We start from the raw sequence: 16,967 nt of genomic DNA, 5'->3' as shown, positions 1-16,967 counted from the left end.
CTCAATCTTGAGTTTGGTTCATGATTTGGAAGGCATTGAACTCCAATGATGTTTCCTTAAGTTCCTCCACTTATACCGAATTGTTTACCTTTGTTTGCAACTTCTTTTTGTCATCCTTCTTTACATATATTTGTGTTATAAATTCTTGAAAGTGTCTATGCTTGATTCAACTCACATCATGTGGTATCTAGAGTTATGGTTGTGTGCAAAAAAAATTTTGAGTTGATTGGCACTTTAATTCTGTTTTTGTGTTAGCTATTATGTTTTTGCTTTAATTGAGTCTTTCTTGCTATTTTAATTGGTACAAATTCATTGTGTTTAAGTCATTTTAATTTTTGAATCCATATATGTTTTGTCATGTCATGTTTCTCTTATAATGTCATCACTTCTATGTAGTACTTTTCTTGCTAATTTTGGTTGGTCGATTTTTTACTTGAGTGCAGTTTTCTAATTCTATTTTTGATCCTTTGGTGTATTTTATTTTTAGATTTGAGTTCATGCTTGTGTATTAGATCTATACAAGTTCATATACATCAATTCTTTTGTGTATTTGAAGTTTCTTAATTATGTTTTTTTAATTCCAGCATAGGTTTTCTCTGTTTTCCAGTTTTTGTGGTGACTGAAATTGCTTATGAAAACTAATTCTGTTGGAGAAAAAATTTTGAAACTCTGGATTTCAGTAGTTTGAAGTGTTATAAAAGAGTGAAAAAAAGAAGTGTATCAAAATTCCAAATAAAAAAAATGATAAATCAAATACGTACAGAGTACAAAATTATGACTTTCAGTGAGTGACAGTGATTTTAAAAAATTTATCACAATTAATTGGTGCACTGTTTTTGTGTGATTCCAGTGTCTAATTTGAGATAAGATCTTGAACTTTCAGTGGTTTAAATTTCAACTTCCAGTTTGTATTATTCAGTTTAGAATAAATCTTTAAAATCATGCAAATTTTATACAAATATTCCAATAGTACTATTTTTTGGTTTTCTTCATCTTATTCTAGTACTATTCTTTAGGTTCCCTTTGTGTGCTATCTTTTCATTGAGTGCCTTATTTTTCTTGATTGTCTTTTTCATTTCTTATTCTTTAGGTTTTCTCCTTAGTCCTAGGTTGTCTTGAATGCAAGCTATCATTCTTCTTGATCACGATCTCTTCCGCTTCAATGTGGGCGACAACTTATTCATGTACCTTCGAAAACGTCTCTGCTGAATTTCTAATTATCGAATCACTGAATTGTCCTGTTGCGATCCCTTGATTGAAAGCGGCGATCATCATCTCCTCATCATGGGTCTAAAGTCACACCGTGACTGCCCAAAATCTATTTAGATAGTCTTTTAATGCCTCTCCCTCCCTTTGTCTGACACTGAAAAGGTCGTACAGCCTCAGGGGCTTGACCTTGTTGACAGAGAACTGCTCTCTAAACATCTTGGAGAACTGGGAGAAAGAAGTGATCTGACCATCCGGGATCCCACTGAACCATTGTAGGGTTGTACCCGTGAAAGTGCTCATGAACATCTTGCACGGGATGACATCCGTTCCTCCAGAAACAATCATTTGAGCATTGAATGCCATGAGATGACTCTCAAGGTCTTCTATCCCCTTGAAAAAAGCGATCTTGGGTGTGATGTAATAAGGTGGCACGAGCTCATCCATGATCTCTCGCGAAAATTGCTTGAGACTATCTCTCGAGGGCAAGTTCAGACATTATTCCCTGGTGGAACGTCGGTCACATTGGTGCAGGCTTTTACGTAAGTCCTCATTGATTTTGTGCAACTCCTCATTAGCTTGTGCTTGCTCCTCCAGAGCTACTCAAGAGGCCTCGACTTCTACCATCAGGAGATCCTGCAAAAGCCCTTGCTCAACTCTGGCTTTCGCTCGTAACCTCTCTTGTTCTCGTTTGTGCTTCTAGTTGGCCTCCTGGAGGGCCCTCATGACATCCATGAGTTGCTGTAAGGTGGGGGCATCACTTCCTTCAGATCCTAGCGGTCATTGCCTTGTGTTTCTCATTACGTCAGAAGGCTCAACCAAGAATGTGGATGGGATCAGGTTTTAGCGTGCCCCACGGTGGGTGCCAAATGACTCCGACAATCAAGTATGTAAGAGCATTCAAAATAAGTAATCAGTTTCAATCTAAAGTACTCAGAATCAGTGTACCTTTACCGGGGGTCTCAAGCCCCTTTTATAGTTATCCCTTTAACAACTTTCACTCACGAGAATATAATCTCAACTGAAAGCATGTGTAACATAAAGATATTCTGCCTACGGGCACCTTCTCCCACAGTGCTAACAGCAAAAGAGAATCACGTGCACATTTATTCACGGGTACTCGCTACTCATTTAACAACTTTATTCATATATTCTAACAACTTCTACATATATTAACATATATATTCAATTAACGACTTTTATATTAACATATGAATAAACTTAATATTTTCTCTACTTTAATTATTCCTTATTGGGCTTACCATTAAAACTGGGTCGAGTTTATGACCCGCCTGTTGGATCCAAAGCCGAGCCGACCATACCTAAATGCTTGGACCGAGGTATGAAGCATTCCTGTCCAGTACATATATCATATAAGTTTTTATTGAGGTAAAACAGAACAAACTCAACATAATTACAAATATGGTGTTTCTTCCCATAATCCTACATTTTGCTTCCTCCTGCACTTTTATATTTTTCAAAATATCAAAATTATTTTTGACATTTTTTTATGGTAATTGGGTGTGATGGTTTCTGGAAATTAAGTTTCGGGAATACATTCAAGATTTTCAATTTTGCAAATATTTCAGATTACAATTACGAAAAGTAAAAAGAACAAAACTTACTTTTCTTCTCTAACAAACAATGCTTCTAAAACTATCTCGTAACTACCACAATGCCATCGGCAAAATCATCAATAATGGGAATGAATCACACCACCGTTTCTCTCCATAATGCTAACAAAAAAAGTGAGGTTTGTGCTATTCTAGAATTTTTAAAAGATACTCAATTCAGAATAATGGGGTGCAGAAGAAACACTCTTACAAATAACAAATACGTTATCATCATAATCAAAATAAAAAAAAAACAATATAATGATATTATTGTAAAAATAAAATCGTAAAAATTAAGTACATAAAACATAATATTATTTTTTTATATTAATAGAGATGTTAGACATTTACCCGGACATAGAGATACATAAAATCTTTAAAATGTAGGATAAAAAGACACAAATCTATATATTATATAATTATGAATTATATAAATTGACAATAAAGACTTATGTGAACAAGTATGTTCCAGATTTTTTTTTTAGAGTAGAAAAATGTTCTTTCATTACTGGTTCACAAAGATTTGTTTCTTATTTTTATAATCATAATAACAATTTATACAATAAAGTTTGATTTTTTAGAAAATTAATATTTTTTTTAAATTATGTTAAAACCGTACAAAAATTGTCATAAATTTAACAAATATTTTTTGAATTAGACACTTTACGGATATGTGTCCTACAGGTGTCACACGAATGTCGGTATCTGATACGACACACCATTTAAGAGGAGTGTCCGAGCTTCATAGGTCTATGAGGCTCAGACACTTCTCTTAAATGGGCGTATCCGTGTCGGACACACGTATCGGTGTCGACACTCGTAGGACACTTATTAGTGAAGTGTTCAATTCAAAAAATATTTGTTGGATTTTTTAAAATTATAACACAGTTCTAACACCATTTTAAACGGTATAAATACAATAATTTTCTAAAAACTCAAATTTATTGTATAAATTTTTATTATGATTATAAAAATAAGGAACAAGTTCTTTTGAACCATTCATGAGAAATATCTTCCTGCTCCCAAAGAATCTGAAACATATTTTTGCATATAAATATTTATTTTCAATTTATATAATTCAAAATTATATAATATATAGATCCGTGTTCCGTGTCCTACATTTTAGAGATTATACGTATCTTTGGATTTGTGTTACATATATCACTACTCTTTATTTTAAAATAAACAATAATATAATATTGTACGAAAGTATGTTTGGCTTGGTTGTTTTAAATAAAAGAGTAGTTCCGTGAATCACCACTCTAAAAAAGTTTCCCTCCCAAAAACGCTTCTTATAAGTTTCATCCAATTCGAAAACCTGGTTTCCGCCGGTGTTCAAAGCCGCCAACACTAGGCGCGCCACCGGTTTCATCAACACAATGGACGACGCAAACGCTACGGTGATGAGTCTAGCAGAACTCCTTCACTCTCCTCGCCCTCTAACCGCCGCCGCCTCTTCCCTCTTCTCTTCCACTCCCCCGCTGCACCGTTCCACCTCCCGCCACGTCCTTACCGCCCTTCCCTGCTCAACCGTCCTCGTCGGAACCCTAACCCTAACCCTCCCCGCCCTCTCCCTCTCCCCTCCGTGCTCCTGCCTCCGCTTCTCCGACGCCTCCGCCACCCTCTGCTGCGACCTCCTCCACTTTCGCCCAGACGCTCTGAACAGGGAAATACGCGTCACCGTCTGGAATTTCATCCCCTTCAAGCGCCATGACCGCGATGTCGCCCACGGCCTATTAGAGATCATCAATTGGCGCTTCTCCGACCCCAACCACGGCTCCAACGCTGTGCATTCGCTTCCACTGGCGCCGAATTGTACCCGAGGATCCGGCGCCAGAATGAGAAGCTTTCACGGGGTGGTGGAGTCCGTTGGTCCCCTCTCTGTCGTGCCGTGCACCATGGCGGCTAGTACCTCTGACTTGAACTCAGGCCCTAAGGTGAACCTGCCAGGGTTTTTAGTGCAATTAGTTTGTTGTGACTGTAGGCTTTGTTGTTCCAAGGACGTTTTAATTGACAAATTGAGTGAGAGTAGGAAGGGGCATTCTTTTACCAAAATGGAGATTGTGTATTTTCGTGACAGTGCTTCCTCTTGGCACCCTGCAATCACCAAACTGATTGACAACCGCGTTGTGGTGTCTGGTTTGAAGAAGAAGGTGGTTTACTTTACGAAGGAGGAGTCTCAAGTGATGTATGTAACTGTAGATGAGTCGGTTCTGCATGTTGGGTCTTCTTCGGAGAAATGCATGCCAAGCTTGAAGAGTGGGATCAAGGGAAAGGGTGAATGTGGTGCTTATACTGGTGTAGTTAAAGGTGCTTACATGCAAGGGATGGTTCTGGAGTTGGACCATGATGTGTGGCTTCTTTTAACTGATCAACTGCATACCTCGATGCATGGTCTGAGAGTTGGCTCCATTGTAAGTGAAGCAAATTTGCTGTTTTCTTGACCTGAGATATCTTTTGGATTGTGAATGTAGCACCATATTGAAGAACACAGTTCTTTTTGCGCTGTCAGGATAGATTTCACCTCCTGAGATATCTGTTGGGTTGTAAATGTAGCACCATGTTGAAGATCACATTTCTTTCGACGGACTTCCAATAGGATGTTCTCATTTATCACAATATCTCATTCATTAGCATGATGTGGCAATAGGGTAAATTAATGTTAGATGTCCATGTAAAAATGTTTTACTTAACAGTGCTTACAAATTAATCTCGTGAGTTATATAATCTGCAACCCATTTTGAGTTTTAAGTTTTGACTCCAAAAGTCATTACCGTTTGCAGTTATCTGTAAGAAATGTGCATATTGTGGATCCGAAGTTTTCGTGGACAAAAATTATTATTCTTGGGGCCTGCATCAAGACCAGCATTATTGTGCAATCCTTCTCCCCTTGCCAAACTGTGTATGTATCGCTACTATAACTGCTTGCTTCTGTTCAAATTGTCATCACATAAATGCTTAAAGTACACAGTCTGTAGACGTTGAACTTGGGCTAATGCAAGCAACTGCATGTGACTGAAATATGCATGGTCATGTTCTGAATTGTTGTACGCTTTGCACGATACAATATTAGCTGCATATTTTTCTAAGGGTCTCTCAAGAAGGCAGCCGAGAGAAAAGCAATTGATTTCCTCAACAATTATGCACTAGTTGTTCCTTAAATGTTTCTGACCTATTTGAAGTCGCCTATTCATATTCTTTGCAGAAAAGTGATCATTCAGTTCAGTATTGCAGGTGTAATGTAGTTTTTCCATCTTCCGGGATGCTAGGGAAGTTCATTCAGTCGTTACCATTTTCTGCAAGACTCTGGTATTGACTAGTTTGATTTACTTTTATTGCAATTGATTTGGAACTTGAGAGTTTTAAAGATTGCTGGAATATATGTTATTCCTTTTTCGTGGTAGGGTATTACTTCTTGTCTCAAGCTTCCGGAAAAAGTTTGCTGGTATCTTATCTGACAAGGAGATTTTGGGATCAAAGCATGTAATTTTCTTCCTTTGGGTTGAAGGTGTTCTTAGTTGGGCTGTAGCTCTTTGTTCTGTTCCATTTCTAATGAATTTAATTATGCAAGGTTTTACCAGAAAGAAGGGCTAGTTCAGATGTATGCTAGTGCACTTTTCCCTTCATCAATATTTCAAACTCAGGTTTGTCAACAAATTGACAGCTGGGAAAATTTCGTGTGTACCAATTTTTTGCTGCTTTAGTTTGGTAATAATGTTTCCCTTTGCTAGCAAGGCGCTCTCATGGGGCTGTGCACACATGACTATAATGGTTGTGGTAGAGTACTGCATTGCAGTTTTCTGAAATTGGTATGTTATCTGTGTTTATATTTAATTTTCTTCTGATACTTTGTAAAGTTTTGATTTAACATGATCTATATATAGCATACAGGTTTTATTTCATCCAAAAAAAAAGAATTTCGTTATGTTTTCATAGAAGGAATTTGTTTTTAACCACTGAAGGATATAAATTACTTCATCTGTTTTATTACAGGTAATACCGATGTCTATCTTCATTTGTCACTGTATACACACCTTGCTAAGAATTATGAAGTCAGAAAATCACTGTAAATTATTGCCTATTGGCAACCATTTCAGTATTTTATCACGTGAAGCAAGATATAATGGCAGGTCATTTAGGAGGATCCTTCGAAGTGAAGATATAGGTGTTGTTTTGCTTGGATACCTTAAGGTTAGTGGTTCAATGAATTTGTCATTTCCATGCTTGCGAATAAACCATAGTTGTCAATGGTTGTTACATATATTTTATTCTTTTTAATGTGACATGATTTCACTGGAAAAAATTTAAATGAATCTTGGATATTGTTGATAACTACTAATAATTTGGTTCTCATATTTATGGCTTTTTGCTTTTCCTGTTCAGATTAATCCATCAACTAGAAGACTGCAGATGGTTGATGCAACTGGTCGTGTTGATATTCTTATACCAGACATTCCCTTAACTTGGAATCCCAACGAAATTTATGAGGTTTGTTGTCCCATGTTATCCATATTTTCTTAAAGAGGGACTAAAATGAGACTATTTATTTTTGAAGGACTAAAATTAAACACTGCCTTTTGCAGACTAAACATTTTTAACCCTTATAAATTTATTAGTGAAGAGGTTCTGCAGTTCTGGAAAGTGGGTTTGTTTTGTGGACTCAATTGAGGGTTCAACTGATTTCATAATTTTGTGAGTACTTGTAGCCAAGTATTTGATTTCTTTTCCAAGCTGATTTTTGTGAGGTTGAGTTGGGTTTAGTAATTATTTTTCTTGACAGTCTGAAAGTAGTGTTTATAAATTCCTAACTTGATCACATAGTATTAGGTAATTAGGTTGTCCTCAGAATTATGTGTTTAAACAGTCATTTTGGATTTTTAGGTGACGGACTATGAAGTTTTAATGGACAGCATAGACGAACTTGTGGATCAGATTGAAAGTCTTGGGAGTGAGTCATTATCATGTAGCACTATCTTTAATTGCTCCAAAGCAGAAAGAGAATTATGTACACCATTTTTTGTTTGCTGTCATTGGAAGAATGCTAAATGCAGAAAGATTCCCCTTTACTCATGCATAAATAGTAAGAATGAAAATGAGACATTAGAGCCTGGATCCTACCATTTGCTTAGAGTATCTCACAAATTTCCTCTTCAAGAAAAGGTTTGTTTTAGTGTTATATTTAGTCAGAAATTATAGTCATTAATTTCATTGATGAACTGCTATCAAATCTTCATTAGAACAGTTGCATGGTAAAAAAGGAAGTGTAGAGTTAAAGATTGTGAAGTATCAGCTTAGACTAATGTAATTAACCCTTTCAGATTATGTTACGTATGCTTAAGACTGTATTTAACCCTTCAAAAAAGCATAACCACTTTTGGTGTGCAGCCTTTTAGTTGCTTGCAGATCCATGTAAAATTTTGCTGAAGTATTTTGATGTGATAAAGGAGGTGCTTTTTTTATTAATCTTTACATTTGTAGCATTACTCATCTTAAAATGTTCCATGGTTGTAAAATCTCCACATTCTTTTTCAACAATTCTACTCTGCTAATGGCCCTGTTTCAATTATTGCAGTATTCTAATAAAGCAGGATGTAGCAAGTCAAGTACTTTTGTTGAAGCCATACTTTTTCCATTCATTTTATTGTTTGCTGGGAAGAGTAGAATTGTTCATCCACACAATGCTTCTTGGGACAAGACAAAGGAACTATCGAAATCTTGTCTGAGTGGTAATAATGAAGATAAATTTTCCAATAAGAGGCAGAAACTTATTAAGGAATCAGTAAGTTCATCAAAGGATGAATTTCAGACTTCCATCTATGAGCTCAGTGCTTGTTCTAATTCTTCCAGGAAACCAGAAGAGAACAAATATTGTGTCAACATGAGATCTTCTCCTGATTTATCTTGTCTGGTTACTTTTAAAAGCCTTCAAAATGAGAATGAGGTTTGCCCAGCTATCTTGCGCTCTATGTCACCTATGAAAGATACAAGTTTTAATTCAAAACCTTCTTCAAGGAAAATTTTGCTAGAGTTCTCAGCAGATAGATTTTTAAAGTACCAGGTATCTTGTTATCTTTGGCCTGCCTACAAAGGATAGTAGGTATTAGCTGATTTTATATATTAGGGAAAACCCAAGTATTAATTTACTCTCTACTACATTTCAGTTGTTGCAGATTGGTGATTATTACATCATAGATCATAACATAAAGAACTGCTTTGGAAGTACAAAAGATGCCAACTGTGGGAGCAGTGGCAGTGGTAAATTACTTGTTGATTCTGGAAAACATATTTGGAGCCTTTCAGTTATTTACGATGAGAACCTTTCTGATCATCTATCAGAATATACATCTGCAAAAGATTCTTCATCTCCTACAATTGGTGGAGTTTCACCTAATCATCAAAATCTTCTGCCGAGGTCCTATGGTGAACCTTCAAGTGTCAGTTCAGATGTTAACCTATATCTCCCCATCACTCTTGCAGATGTCTTGGAGGATAATGTTATGGAATTGGAAGATAGTCTAAGCTTGCAGTTTGCAATATCAGAAGATAGTGCTAACCTTTCTTTAGGTACTGGGACTTTAGAGGATAGACCTAAATCTTGTTTCGGAACTCAGAGATCAAACAGCCTGTTCCCTGAGGGCAATTTGATGTCTCTTGAGGGAAATGTGATTGAAATTCATAAAATTGGCTCTGGTTCCTTTAGTTCATGCTCAAGTGGTGCAAACGTTGATGCTCTTCAGTTGAAAGGCCTCATTGGGACAAGAAGCAATTTCTGCATTCATGTTTTAGTGCATCACCATATTGTAATTGCAATCCCATCTCACTCTATATTTATATTCATTCTGTGCTTATTTTGCAGCATAATCTTGTTCATTTATTTCTTATTAGGTTAATATTTGTGGTTCTGTAAATAAACATACTTTTCCTACTGGATTTGGACCTGGTGTAACTGCAGTATTTCATCGAATTCTCAACGCAAGGTATGCATTGGATTATCCAACAAGAAATAATTGGAATCCAGATTTTGTTTCACTGCACTGTTAAAGAAAAAATAGTAATGTCAGTGGTGAACTGCTCTGTGAAAACAAAATTTCCTTGACGACTGTGTTGCATGTATTCTTGTATGTCAATCTGTTTTGTATACTTAGTTTTACTCTTCCATTTTTCCACATGCACTTATATCAAGGAGTATCCTCACATTTATTATGTGAAATGTCTTTAATTTGCAACATAATTGATTCCTTGTCTTCTGCTCTGCAGGGCACCAAATAAATTAATGTTGCTGCCTGTGTCATTTATTGTAATAAAATCCATGAAAGTATGTGACAAACAATGCGGTGACAGGTCCTCTTTTTTAAACTCTACCAAAGATGCTGACGATGCATCTCGAAATTATATCTCTTGTTTGATCTCCCAATTGCCTAGGAGCTTGAGCCACAAGAAAATAGTGCTTCGATGCAGGGTAAATTAATTTGACATTTATCCATGAAATATTTGTGCTCTCATTCTCAGAGAACATTATTTTTTGTGCTGTCTTTTGTGAACAGGTAGTTGCGGTCTTTGTTTTAGTTATAGAGAGAAAGACTACAAATTTTATTGCAGAAACAAAAATTAATGCTCAGGGGACACTTTTGGACATTCCACTTGCTTGTTTTTTGCTGGGTAAGTTATTTGTGTTAAAAAGTAAGCTCATTTTAAGTGTTACTCACGAAAAGTCAGCTATAATCACTTTCATTGTCTTGCCTGTGCAAGTGCGTGTATTGTTTGTCAAATGTGGTTTAACTGACAGTTGTTTTACTTAGTGTTATATACATTATAAACATCTTTTAAATATTTTATAAATAATTCCACATAATTTATGTCCACATTTTTTGGCTTGGCCCAGTTTCTATTTCCTATCTTCTATTATTTAGTTTGTGTTGCTCTTTCGTTTCTGACATGGACTCCTTGTTCAATTATTTGTGTTATGCCTATATCTATTAGTATTCACTTGCCAGCATTCTTACACCTGAGCTTTGTTATCAATTATGTCAATTTTTTCCTGCTGTCAATAAGTTGTATTTAGATGTTGGGTTGTAGCAAATCTTGTAGGAAACAAACTTCTTTTAGACTATAGAATTACACTATTTTAACAAAGGCTAATTGTAAGGATTCTAAGATATTAATGTGGTTAGCATGTGCTTTCTCCTATCACATTAAAGCAATACTTCACCTACGACAATTTTTGTCATAAAAAAAAGCAGCCCCTTCTTACATGATACTTGATGTGCAGAATCTACAAAGAAGACTCGTCATCACTTTTTCTCATGTTTTGGATCTCCACTTTATGCTAAGCTTCTCTGTGACCATTTTTTATGATATTTCCCCCCGCATTTCTTTATTCTTGCAGAAGATGGATCATCATCGTGTTGTTGCTGGGCTAGTGCAGAAAGGGCAGCAACTCTGTTGAGACTAAATGAAGAACTCACCACATCTCATCATCTAGGGAGAATTTTGAAAAAGCACAAAAAAATTATTGTGAAAAACCAGGGATTATATGTTGATTCTCCTCACCAAGATCATATTTTTTCTGTTACTTCTGGTAATGCTCTTTGCAGTTCCGATGAAAACCTCCTCAAGTTGATAATATTCAATGCATGCATCGGTGGAATATGGGTGAGTTAACATATATTGATTGGAAATAGTCAGACAAAATTAGTTTATCATGAAGATTTTGGAGAGTAGAGAAATATTGAGACTGGTATATTGTGTCAATTTTATCAAAACTACATTCTTCACAGGCAAAAGTAAACGAAAAACTTCGTTTGTTAATAATAGTACGTTTGGTCGTGATTCTTGTGTGATTTGTTGCTCACTGCTTGCTCCCCTTGTTTATAAGTTAATAATACATTTTCCATCTGGCCTCATCTCATTTCAGTTTCTTTGGCTCTTACATATTTGTCTAATTAAGGTGTTTAACCTGATATGAGCAGAATGTTGTTGCTAGTGGGATGGATGCAGAGGAAACAAGCCAGTTGGGAGAGGAATACCTTACAGAAATGCTGAATGTGCATAACATGCGGAATATATGGGCCGAAGAAGTCTCTTACCCACACACTCTGGCTGAGGCAAGGAATATGATTCATGAACTTTTGAAAAGTTAATGCCTGTGGTCAGACAAACTTCGGAACCTAAATAGGATTACATGCATTTTGTGAATTAGTATACTATAATTTCTAGGTAAAATATAACAGAAGTAGCATACTGAAATAGGTGTTGTAACTAGGTTGTGTTTGGCTGACTTCTTTTGGGCTTCTCTTCTATGTAAAAGTAGAAGTTGTACAAACATTTTTTGAAAAGCATGGAAAAGTTTAGTTTCATTTTATACAAAAGGAGAAAAGTATTTGAATACTATTTCAAATTATGTAATAGCAAGAAACATATTAGTGATTTATAATTTTAGTCTGCTCTAATTATGGAATGACAAGGAAATAAATTAATTTAAACAATCTATTTTAATTAGGTATATTGAAGAGGTGTCTTACAGTTTGTTGAGACACTTATTCATGCTCATGGTAAATTGAAGAACAACATTGCTCCTTGAAATCATTGATATATTCTAATGCGAATTTAAGTAGAATTAAACTTAACCACGACATGTACATCAAGCCAACTTCACCAAAAGAAAAGGTGAAAGCTAAAGCTTATATAATTTTTCGGTATATTAAAACTAATAGCAATAATTAAAAAAATAAAAGAGAGCATTTAGTTACGTACACCTTTATGCAATTGTTACAAGAAAAATAAATAATTAAAAGAATAATGTGTTTATAATATTTATTTAATCATGGATGAAGGTCTTTAGTGTGCACCATAAGTGCAAAGAATTTCAATCGACATTTGTTATCCAATCATTATGCCATGTGAAAGTTATCCACATTTTAAAATATATAAAAAATTGAAATGAAGTTATCACAAATAAGCCAGATTATTATTATTATTATTATTATTATTATTATTATTATTATTATTATTATTATTAATTATTATTATTATTATTATTATTATTATTATTATTATTATTATTATTATTATTATTATTATTATTATTATTATTATTATATTATTATTATTATTATTATTATTATTATTATTATTATTATTATTATTATTATTATTATTATTATTATTATTATTATTATTATTTTATTATTATTATTATTATTATTATTATTATTATTATTATTATTATTATTATTATTATTATTATTATTATTATTATTATTATTATTATTATTATTTATTATTATTATTATTATTATTATTATTATTATTATATTATTATTATTATTATTATTATTATTATTATTATTATTATTATTATTATTATTATTATTATTATTATTATTATTATTATTATTATTATTATTATTATTATATTATTATTATTTTATTATTATTATTATTATTATTATTATTATTATTATTATTATTATTATTATTATTATTATTATTATTATTATATATATATGGTGCCCTCCGAAAAAAATGTTTCAGTTGTGTTTGGACTGTTGTGTTTGGACTGGGAATGAGATTTGTGGGAAGAAGATGTACGAGAATGTGTGAGGTTGTTTTAATTGAAGAATATTAAATTGAATTAGTGAAGATGATTTATTAAAGTTTGTGAGAGATATGATAGTTAAGAGAAAATTTAAAAATTATTTTAAATTTGTAAAATGTAAGTTTACAAATTTACTCTTATTATTAAAAAATATTTGAATAATAAATTATGATATATATTTTTTTAGATTTGAGTTAATTAAGTTTTTGTAATATATAATATCCATAATTTTCAATATTTTTTTATAAAAAACTAAAAAATATAATACAAAATAAGTTTTTATTAAATTGAAATAATATTATTAAATATATTAAAATTTATAAAAATAATAGTTATTATTATATACATTTGTTACATAACTATATTTTTTTATATTATAATTTTATTTTTATTATTTATAATTATATGTTGTTATTAATAATATAATTAAATATTTTTGTTACATAAATTTATCTAATATTTAATATATTAATTTTGTATATTATACATTGTATATATATAGTTATATTAATAATTATAATAGTAATAAAAATAATTAATATTATTAATAGTTTGAATAATTAATATACTTTAAAAATAGTGTACTATTTAAACATATTGGTATAATAAAATCCGCATATTTTCATAAATATTATGAAATATGAATTGACAAAATTAAAAAATTGTATTTTATTTTTAACGTATTGTTTTTTTTTTAAATTTATATCCAATAAAACAAAGAAAACAAAATAACAACTTTCACTTATCACTGGTAAACATGGGATGAACATGAAATAGGCAGTGACTACAATACACAATAGATGAAGTCACTATATTAGAATCCTAAATGGAGAGACGTGTTAATGTCATGAGAATTTAAAACAAATTACAAACATAATAATGTCTAATAACACATTATATTTAACTAAGAATAAGAATAACACAATAAAAATACAATGTTCTTCATTGCCTTCAAGCTCATGAAGTATATCTTTGATTCGACCCAAATGTGTGTTGATAGTGTTGATATCCAACCTCATGTTTGTTGAACAAGGTGTTTTGAGGTTTCCAAATCTGTTTTGAGGACTTAAAGAATCGGCTAATGTGTGTGTTCTTAAATCTCTTTTAAAAGAAGTGTTTTCTAAAATCTCTATTAATTTTAGTCAGTTGTTTCGTGCTTTCAATTAGTTGAAAAAACTTTTGTTCAAAGTCTGATGACTACGACAAGTTTTTCATCCATTTGATTTATCATAACAACCGATTGAATTGCACTTAGTTTTCGTTTGTCTTTTCTGTGAGGCAAAATCAGTTGGTTATTTCGACAAAAGAACTGATTGTTTTATGTGTTGTCCTTAACAAAAAAAGAAATCAATCAGTTTGTTTTAAAAATAAATCAAGTGTTTTTACCATAATTCCGTTATGAATTTCAAACTGCTTTTAAATGATTTTAACTGTTTTTAATTAATGATATAACTGTTTTAACCTTTTTATTAAGTCTATATAGATACTATTTTATGATCATTTGAAAAACAAGAGAGTTTTATCAAAAACCTTTTCAAGAGAATATCAAGAGCTTTTGGATAATTGCTTGTGTAAAGTAGGAATCTGGATTTTCTATTATTTTCAGAAAGGGTTTTTGGAATTTGTGGTGTAACTAAGAAGTGTTGTGTGTTCTTGAGGGGTCCAAGATCAACATTCTTGAAGTGTTTTGTAATCTAGTTTTGACTGCACAGTTAATTCTTAGTGGTTAGCTGAGGACTGGATGTAACTCTTGGTTAAAAGTGAACCATTATAAATCTCTCTGTGTGAATCTCTCTTTCCTTACTCTAATATACTACTTTAAATTCCGTTCTTTGTTTTTTGCTACATTAAATAGTTAGTTGTTTTGATAAAACAGATGGTTTCTTTTCATAAAGAACTGATAATCTGATAATTAATCCGATTGAACAAAAAAATCAATTGATTAATTTTACAGATCTTTTCACTCGATTTTCAATCTTTGCGAAAATCTTGTGAAACAATTCGCCCTCCTTTTGTTTTGGCCATACATTCTAACAATGCTCGGCATATTTTCCTGTATATTTTGAATTCCCCTAAATTTGTGTTAAGATCGCCAACTCAAGGAAGATTTCGGGCTAAGGATGACTACCTGCAAGATGTTCTTGTGGCAATGGAATTTCTTCGTCTTCTTGTTCATGTTTGTTGTCAAACCTTTCAAGATGTAACACACCATTTAAATTAAAGATATTCATTTTCTTCAAGGTTTTTTTTCCAACAAGTTATTCCACACTAACATGAATCTTGACTCTCCCATCAAGTTCATGCCATACAACATGAGGTGTGTTATTTGTTAGAAAGGATGGCTTTAAACTAGAGGGGGTGAATTGTTTAAAGAGGGTTTTCGCAAACTTTTAAGGCAAGAATGAAATTACTTCAAGAAACAAATGATAAGAAATTCAGTTTGCCAAAACACAAAGCAAAAATAACAGCATCAGAAAAACAATCGGTTGTTTATACCAGTTTGCAAATATTAAAACTAAATTTAAAGAGATTAAGGATAGAGAGAATGCACACAGATGTTTATACTGGTTCATTCTAAACCCAGAGCTACATCCAGTCTTCTTAGAAACCACTGAGAAATTCCACTAAGCAATCAAACCTAGATCACTTACAACACAACCAAGAAAGTGACATTGATCCCCTCAAGACACACACTTCTCTTGGCCAACACACCAACACTAAGAATGTTGATCTTGATCCCCTCAAGAACACACAACACTTCTCAGCAAACACACAAAGGTTTCTTTCAACAGATACAAGGATTACACTTGTTACAGAAGCAAATCTGAAATGAATACAAGAGAAAATCCTATCTCACACTCTTTGATCAAACTCAATCTCTAAGCAATCTCAACTCTTTCAAAATCAGTAAGTTGTGAAAAATCCAAATCTGTTTTTCTATTTGTAAAACAAAGTTGTTGTTTGTTATCAAATCATAACAAACTATTCATTGCATTTAAAGATTGGTCAAAGCATTAAAAACTGGAGCGTAAACAGTTAGAAAACATTTAATGCTCAGTCAAAGCACAAAATAGTTTTTTTGTTATGGTACCAAAACAAACAATCGGTTGTTTCCACAAATCAATCGGTTGTTTTGGTTTTGACAGCTCAACCACTTGAAAAACAGTTTTCAACCTTTTCTAAAAACACCTAAGTATAAAACAATCGGTTGTTTCGACAAAACAATCGGTTGTTTTTCACTTAGTTTGAAAAACACTTTTCTTTAAAAAGATTGAGACTGCCTATGTTTTGGATTCAATCAAGAGTGGATTACAAAACACAATCTACCCCAGATCCTAACTAAGACAACTCAGGAACAGCAAGCACAACCTTCAACATCCTTCAAAGGGTTTTAGATTCTTCAAAGCTTGAACACCACTTGGTTCAACATTATTAAACGGTCATACAAAAGAGGCATATCCTTGTCGCGACATTTCATCATGTGTTGCATCATGTAATGGGGTCAATTAATCATTATATTACTTTTCAGGAACCATAACATGAAAACATCT

General features: G+C 32.8%; 1 protein-coding gene across 1 annotated transcript; it reads left to right on the top strand.

The window, feature by feature from the left end:
• The first annotated feature begins 4,089 nt into the window (after nt 1-4,089).
• On the top strand, nt 4,090-12,219 carry LOC137828759 (CST complex subunit CTC1). Its single transcript, XM_068635447.1, has 16 exons — nt 4,090-5,233; nt 5,603-5,721; nt 6,054-6,128; nt 6,224-6,302; nt 6,401-6,463; nt 6,551-6,628; nt 6,813-7,010; nt 7,203-7,307; nt 7,701-7,979; nt 8,392-8,877; nt 8,981-9,619; nt 9,705-9,796; nt 10,077-10,278; nt 10,364-10,478; nt 11,206-11,471; nt 11,789-12,219. Exons 1-16 carry the CDS (start codon nt 4,199-4,201, stop codon nt 11,957-11,959), a joined length of 4,002 nt encoding a protein of 1,333 aa, XP_068491548.1. The 5' UTR covers nt 4,090-4,198; the 3' UTR covers nt 11,960-12,219.
• The last annotated feature ends 4,748 nt before the right edge of the window (nt 12,220-16,967 follow it).

The sequence above is a fragment of the Phaseolus vulgaris genome, chromosome 11 (assembly GCF_000499845.2).
Source record: "Phaseolus vulgaris cultivar G19833 chromosome 11, P. vulgaris v2.0, whole genome shotgun sequence".
Lineage (NCBI taxonomy): Eukaryota > Viridiplantae > Streptophyta > Magnoliopsida > Fabales > Fabaceae > Phaseolus > Phaseolus vulgaris.
The sequence above is the reverse complement of the archived record's forward strand: the minus strand, read 5'-3'. Positions and strand labels throughout refer to the sequence as shown.

Coding starts and splice junctions, on each gene's coding strand:
- LOC137828759 (XM_068635447.1), top strand. CDS start 4,199: ATGGACGACGCAAACGCTACGGTGATGAGTCTAGCAGAACTCCTTCAC. Junction 6,129..6,223: donor CCATTTTCTGCAAGACTCTG/GTATTGACTAGT, acceptor TTTTCGTGGTAG/GGTATTACTTCTTGTCTCAA. Junction 11,472..11,788: donor CATGCATCGGTGGAATATGG/GTGAGTTAACAT, acceptor TGATATGAGCAG/AATGTTGTTGCTAGTGGGAT.